The following is a 6,333-nucleotide window of genomic DNA, read 5'->3' as shown; positions in this document are numbered from 1 at the left end:
GGGTTGAGGATGTTGTGGGTTACTGGGGGTTTGGGGTGTTGGGGGCTGTGCTGGGAAGAGCTGTGGGTTCCAAGAGGCTGGGGGTTGCTGGGGGCTGGGCTGGGGTGCTATGGATTACTAGGCATTGGGGGGGCTGAGCATCGCTGTGAGTTGGCAGCACAGGTGCCGGCCCCTCTCAGCCCTATGGACACAGGAACTTGCCCTGGGGGCTCCCTCCGTTCCCAGTGGCTACCCCGCCCTCAGCCCTGTGGCATAGGCCGTGACTCACGTGGGCAGCACCTGGCGTGGCTGGGCCGCTGCAGTTTGACCAGCACCGAGCTGTCAGTTGTCACAAGGCTTTTTAAAAGAGCGACTTTGGGACCATTTCTTTGCTGGCCAGTGCTAGGGGGAGGCGGGTTCCATTTGCCAGCATTTCTCTGCAGTTGTGAGGGCTGGGAATTTGCGCCTTGCCAGCGCTAGGAAATTACCCCGGTTTATCCGTCCCACTGCAGCTGGTTCACGCAGCCCCGAGTGCGGACACAGCGCTAGCAGGCGGAGGCACTACCAGCGCTGGAGTTATCCCGTCGCGGGGATGAGCTGGCTGGGGAGGAGGCCCCGTCACAGTGGGGTCCTCGCCCATCCCTGGGGGTGCACCAGTCACTAGAGCGATAATGCAGCTGGGCGCTGCCCCAGGGCAACACTGGGTCCAGAGCCGGCCCCACCAGTCCTGTAACCATCTGACACCAAGGCTGAAAAACGGCAAATGGCAGCACTGCTTCTGGGTGCCACCCTGGACACAGCCTCTCCAGCTGTGCCCTCTCAGACTCGGGGGGTTGGGTCCCCTCAGACTTGGGGGGATGGGAGGCATCTCTCACGTGTCTTATCCCTAGGACTGACCTGCGCCAGATGTTTCGGACACAGAGCGTGGAGAATATCCAGTTCCTGCCCTTCCTTACCACCGATATAAAGTATGTCCAGCCCCCGCTGACATGAGGGGACAGAGGGGGCACAGGCCGGAGGGTCATGTGGTTGATGGAGTTGGGGCTCAAGTGGAGGGGAGCTTGGACAACAGCTAGGCAGGGCACGTGCTCCAGTGGCTTGTACACTGGGGGGAGCACATGTTCTGGGAGGCTCACGTGTGGGGACGTGCTCCGGTGCTGGAGGGGCTCCCCACCCCACAGACAGCAGCGCCGGTGACCACCCAGCCTGGTCTTCCCTTGCAGCAACCTGAGCTGGCTGAGCTACGGGTGCCTGAAGCAAGACTGGACGCTGATCACTGTGAACACCATCGGGGCGGCGCTGCAGAGCCTTTATATCCTGGTGTACTTCTACTTCAGCCCTGAGAAGGTGGGTGGAGGGCAGGTCCCTCCCGCCTGCTAGGCTCGCCAGGGAGGGCTCCAGGGGGCTGGCGTAGGTGGGAGGTGCCGGGGAACGGGCGGGCTCGGAGGGATTCCTGTGAAAGGGAGGAGTTGGCATAGCGAGGGAGATGCCTGGGGCGGGGTCTGGCAGTGACATTTCTTGGGAGGGGGTTTCCTGTGCCTTCGTGTGATTGGCCCTGACTGCCCTCTTCCTTCCCCCAGCGCCGGGTTCTGCTGCAGAGCACGGCCCTGCTGGGGGTGCTGATCCTCGGCTACTGCTACTTCAACCTCCTGATCCCCGACGTGGCTGTGCGCCTGGCCCGCCTGGGGCTTTTCTGCAGCGTCTTCACCATCAGCATGTACCTCTCGCCCCTGGCTGACCTGGTGCGTGCGGCTCCCTCGGGGGGCGTCCTGCTGGTTCAGGGCAGAGCAGCGCATGCTGGGGCCTTTGCGCTCCTGCAGGTGATGTGCAGGGCCCCTCAGCTTGGAGGCCTTGGAGTGGGGAGCCCAGGGGAGAACCTGGCAGGTCACTCAGCTCTGGTTCTTCCTTGATCCCACAGCCTCGCAGGAGACAGCTGTTACTCTGCAAGGGGCCCTGGCTGGAGTCTGCAGGAAGCGCCCCTCAGTGCCCTGAGCTTAGCCCCTGCTGTTTCCCCTGCAGGCCAAGATCGTCCGGACCAGGTCGACCCGGTGCCTGTCCTTCCCACTGACTGTAGCCACCTTTCTGGCCTCAGCCAGCTGGACGCTGTATGGCTTCCAGCTCAGCGACCTCTACATCATGGTGAGTGCGGTTTTGCAGGGGCGGGGAGGGGGGCGCCCCACCGTTCACTGCCATGTGGGAGGGCTGCCCTGGGAATCTCGGGGTGCAGGCCCAGACCCCAAGCGAGCACTGGACACTGTTCCCGAGCCATCCTGCGGAGCCCCCTGTGCTGCCCCGTGACTTGCGCTCAGGGCGATGGATAGTGATTTGAATTAATTGGCTGGCAGGCAGTCGATACAGCTTCCCCATTACATGTGGCTGACAGAGCAGCTTGGGGGCAAGGAGGGGGCATGGAGGACAGTAAAACAGCTGCAAGATTCATAGCTCTTTTCTCTCTGTGCCTCCCCCCCATCCCCGTTCCCTTCCCACTCAGGTCCCTAACATCCCCGGGATAGTCACCAGCATCCTGCGGTTCTGGTTATTCTGGCAGTTCCCTCTGGACCATGACAAGCTTTACAAGCCCCTGCAGGCCTGAGACCTGGAACCTGCCGTCTCCGCCATCCTGGGGCAGGAAGGAACCTCACTGAGCCCTTGAGGTGGGGAGCTGGCGGCAGGTGCAGACCCAGCTCCTCAGCCCAAATGATTTCCCTCCCCCCAGTATGTTCACTGACCAATGAAGGGAGAAGGAGCCAATGCTCACACTGTGATTCTACCACCCTTGCCCCTGCCCTGGTGGAGGCCCCTGCCAGCTGCCCCTTAGCCAAAGAGCCTACACGGGTACTGCCCCCTGCCTGGGGCTCTGCTGCTCCTGGGGGGCTCTGAGGAGCCATAGCTGCCTTCCCAGCTGCCTCTAGCTGCAAGGGATGGCTCCTGCCCCAGCTCTCCTCTACCTCCAGCCATTTTCATTTTTCATTAGTTTGCTTGATTGGGAATAGTGCCTTTGACACTGCAGCAGTGCCCCTGCCTCCCCCATGCACCTGGCCAGCTCTGGGGACTTTCTTCCTCCCTGCTGTGCTCAGCCATTCCAGGGGAGCTGTGGTGGGAGCCAAGTGCGGTGCTGGGGGGCTGCCCTCTTCTCTGTTGGATGCCTTGGTTTGTATTGCGGTTTGGTACGAGCATAAGTGCCTTTTAATAAATCAAAGCCAGAGTGTGGTGCCTGTTTCCTCAGCTCTGGGCACTCCTAGGCACGGACAGCAGGCCGGGGCTGCGGAGGGCCTGCACCCCCTGGTGCCCCCCAAAACTTGGTGGGTACACGGGAGGATACAACCAACAGCCCAAAGGCACACTCAAACCCCCAGCCCTGGTGCCATTACTGGGAACTAGGTCCCCCTCCCAGCTCAGTTTAAGGCAGAGAAGAAAGACAAGGGGGGGGGGGTATCCTATGGCCTGACCCTGCAGGCCCCTCCCCAAGTGTCACAGAGTCCCTGGGCGATGCTTTGGAACTGCTCCCCACAAAGCCAGGCAGGACTTTGGGGAGCCTCCTCTCCCTTGGAGCAGACTTGTTCAGGGCAAGAAGCTCACACGGCTTCACCTCCTGGGTCTCTCCTTGGAGCATTCAGCATCCTCTGCCCCTCCATGCGCTTCCCACAGCAAGTCCTCCCAGCAGGGTCCTGGGGAAGCCACAGGGTCCTGCACCCCCACTGCGCAGTCAGACGTGACTCTCAGCCAGCCAGTAAAACAGAGGTTTATTCGATGACAGGAACAGGGTCTAAAACAGGGCTTGTAGATACAGCGAACCGGATCCCTCGGCCGGGTCCATTCTGGGGGGCAGTGAGCCAGGCCCCCACGTCTGCACTTCACTCCTCGTCCCCAGCCAGCTCAACAACCCCCTCCAGCCCCTCCTCTCTGCTCAGCTCCTTTCCCGGGCCAGGAGGTCACCTGATCCCTTTGTCTCCAACACTTTCACTTGGCACCTTTGCAGAGGAGGGGCCCAGGCCATCAGTTGCTAGGAGACGGAGTGCCCGGCATTTAGGTGCACTGGCCCTTTGCTCTGCAGCAATCACACACCCTTATCCCCCCACCTAGATACTTAAGAACTGCACAAGGGACACTGAGGTACCAACACAGTATTCAGAGAAAACATTAAGAACATTCCCAGTTCGTCACACCAAGTCAATGGGTGCCCTGTCCCGGGAAGCCCTGGAGGGTCACATAGGACATCGTGTCCAAACATGTGGGTGCCTGGGAAACGGTCTGCTCCTACTTGGGGCTGAAGGGACAGCCATGTTTGGATCAACCTGCTCCAAAGAGCAGCTCCCCCCCCCAGCCTGTGCTGATGGGGCTGTTCTGATCCTGGCTGTGCCCCCAGGGAGCTGAGAGGATGGGGTGGCTGCTGGCAGATCCTACCTCCTGTTACCTGGCAACACGCAAGATGTGCAGGATCATCGTAGCAAGGGCAGCTCCTTTCTGCCCTGGGCTGGGGCTCGACAGGGTGGCCTGCTGCTGGGAGTCCCCATGAGGCTCCCTCCCTCCGTCTCCACCCTGCAGGGCCCCAGCCAGGGTCACACTGGGAGCTGGGGAGTGTCCTTCAGCTGAGCCAGCTGCTCAAGGCAGGCACTGCCAGGCCACGCATGGACGAGACTGCAACGAACTGGCTGTCCCACCTTCCTTGCTGCCACTGTTGCTCAGGAAGCAGCTAATTAGTTGCTCCTGCTAATTAGCCCCATTCCTGCCTTTGATATCAACTGCTCCTTTCGCAGAAGGATGCGCAGCCAATAATTAAGAACAAGAAAGTCCTTTGGCTGGTATGCAAGGAACCCAGGGAGTCTGCCAGGGAGGCAGGCCCCAGCGTGTGTCACACAGGCAGCAGCCCCTCCCTTCTGGCTGTGGGGAGCCACATGGGCCCTGCAGCAGGGACTGTGCCAGCCAGGGAGACAGCCCATGGCTGGGGCTGTTGGGCTACTCAGGAGCAAAGGATTCCCTGAAGGAAGCAGCCTCCCCCTTGCCTTCTGGAGTGCAGGGGGCTGTACAAAACCCTGCTGAACTTGCTCATCATCTTCAATCAGCCTGTGAAAGTCTCCGGGCCATGGAAGCAAGGTTCTCACTAGCACAGCCTGGCCCACCCCACCCTGGAAATGACAACTCCTCCCACATCCCCAGGCCAGCAGCGTCACCCAGCGCCCAGACAGCATGCTGGAGCCTGAGCTGGGGGGGCTGCAGCCTTGGCATTCAGTCTGATCCACAGCCCTGATTTAATGCCCACTGACTGCTGAGAGCCAGGGAGGGGCCCCTAGGGAGAGGGGAAGGTACAAGAGTCTCTGCAGCTTCCTGCTATGAGTAACCAGGGGAGTCGGTGTGCAGGGAGCTTGGGCTCAGACAGTCACCTGGGGGTGGCTAGCCCAAGCAGTGCCACTGAAGGAGACAGTACAGGATTACCCACCTCCCTAGGACAGTGCTCAGGTCCTTGCTTGCACCCTGCATCTGACACAGAGCAGCACAGTGCTCCCCGCCGCTGACTCAGAGGGAAGAGCACCTGTCTGTGAGTCACCCCCAGCAAGGAACCCAGGGAGTGACGTGAGTGATTCCTGGGACTCTGATCCAAACCCTGGCCCTGTCTGCTTGTGAGAGCAGCTAGGAACTGCACCGGGGGCCTGGCTGCAGGAGTGAAGGGAGTCCCTGAGCAGCAAGCTGCACCACTGACTGCCTTTAATTACCATCACCATGGAGTCCCCACCCCACTCGTGCACTCAGCGCCATGTGTCACCTGCCCTGTTCTCCTGAGCGCCTGGACCAGCCCCCTGCTGCAGCAGGCACCCACCCAGAGCCCACCTGCAATGGCCCTTCCCCAGGCTACCAGCAAGGCTCAGCTACACAAACTGATTCTTTATTGTGCTAATCCAAGCGAGGTGAGTGGCCTAGCTCTCTGGGGTGCAGCCTCCCCACCCCGCGGGTCAGAACTTCAGCCCTCGTCGGCTCAAGTCCGCCCGGGCCTCTCTGATCTGCTCCTGAAGCTCCTTTGCTGCAGCCTCACAGTCATTGAATGTAGCCAGGCGGTAGCCAATGGCCGCCAGGGAGTAGCAGCCGAAAGCCACCAGCAGGTACACAGGGAAAGGCCAGAGCACCTGCTGGCAGGGCAGAGGGAGGTGGAGGCCCAGGGGGTCTAAGGCCAGGGTGGCCCAGGCGGTGCCCAGCAGGGCCAGTCCGCACAGCCACTGCACCAGCTTGGTCATGGTGCGCGCAGCCAGGTCTCTGGGCGCAGGATGGGCTGCAAGGGAAACGCAGAGAGCAGGTGAGCAACAGAGCGCGTCAGGGCTGAGATGCTGATAGCCCCCCCCCCCACACCTGCCGCAGCCCTGC

General features: G+C 61.3%; 2 protein-coding genes across 2 annotated transcripts; one reads left to right on the top strand and one right to left on the bottom strand.

Moving 5' to 3' along the window:
- Positions 1 to 495: 495 nt before the first annotated feature.
- SLC50A1 (solute carrier family 50 member 1) lies at positions 496 to 3,185 on the top strand. Its single transcript, XM_032789417.2, has 6 exons — positions 496 to 571; positions 870 to 947; positions 1,203 to 1,326; positions 1,560 to 1,721; positions 1,999 to 2,118; positions 2,471 to 3,185. Exons 2-6 carry the CDS (start codon positions 886 to 888, stop codon positions 2,570 to 2,572), a joined length of 570 nt encoding a protein of 189 aa, XP_032645308.1. The 5' UTR covers positions 496 to 571; positions 870 to 885; the 3' UTR covers positions 2,573 to 3,185.
- Positions 3,186 to 5,844: 2,659 nt separating this feature from the next.
- Positions 5,845 to 6,267, bottom strand: DPM3 (dolichyl-phosphate mannosyltransferase subunit 3, regulatory). The gene has a single exon (XM_032789418.2). The coding sequence runs from the start codon at positions 6,204 to 6,206 to the stop codon at positions 5,928 to 5,930; it is 279 nt and encodes a 92-aa protein (XP_032645309.1). The 5' UTR covers positions 6,207 to 6,267; the 3' UTR covers positions 5,845 to 5,927.
- Positions 6,268 to 6,333: the final 66 nt, after the last annotated feature.

The sequence above is a fragment of the Chelonoidis abingdonii genome, chromosome 11 (genome assembly GCF_003597395.2).
Source record: "Chelonoidis abingdonii isolate Lonesome George chromosome 11, CheloAbing_2.0, whole genome shotgun sequence".
NCBI lineage: Eukaryota > Metazoa > Chordata > Testudines > Testudinidae > Chelonoidis > Chelonoidis abingdonii.
Note: the sequence above shows the minus strand (reverse complement) of the source record. Positions and strands in the feature narration are given on the sequence as shown.

Coding starts and splice junctions, on each gene's coding strand:
- SLC50A1 (XM_032789417.2), top strand. CDS start 886: ATGTTTCGGACACAGAGCGTGGAGAATATCCAGTTCCTGCCCTTCCTT. Junction 948..1,202: donor TTCCTTACCACCGATATAAA/GTATGTCCAGCC, acceptor CTTCCCTTGCAG/CAACCTGAGCTGGCTGAGCT. Junction 1,327..1,559: donor TCTACTTCAGCCCTGAGAAG/GTGGGTGGAGGG, acceptor TCCTTCCCCCAG/CGCCGGGTTCTGCTGCAGAG.
- DPM3 (XM_032789418.2), bottom strand. CDS start 6,206: ATGACCAAGCTGGTGCAGTGGCTGTGCGGACTGGCCCTGCTGGGCACC.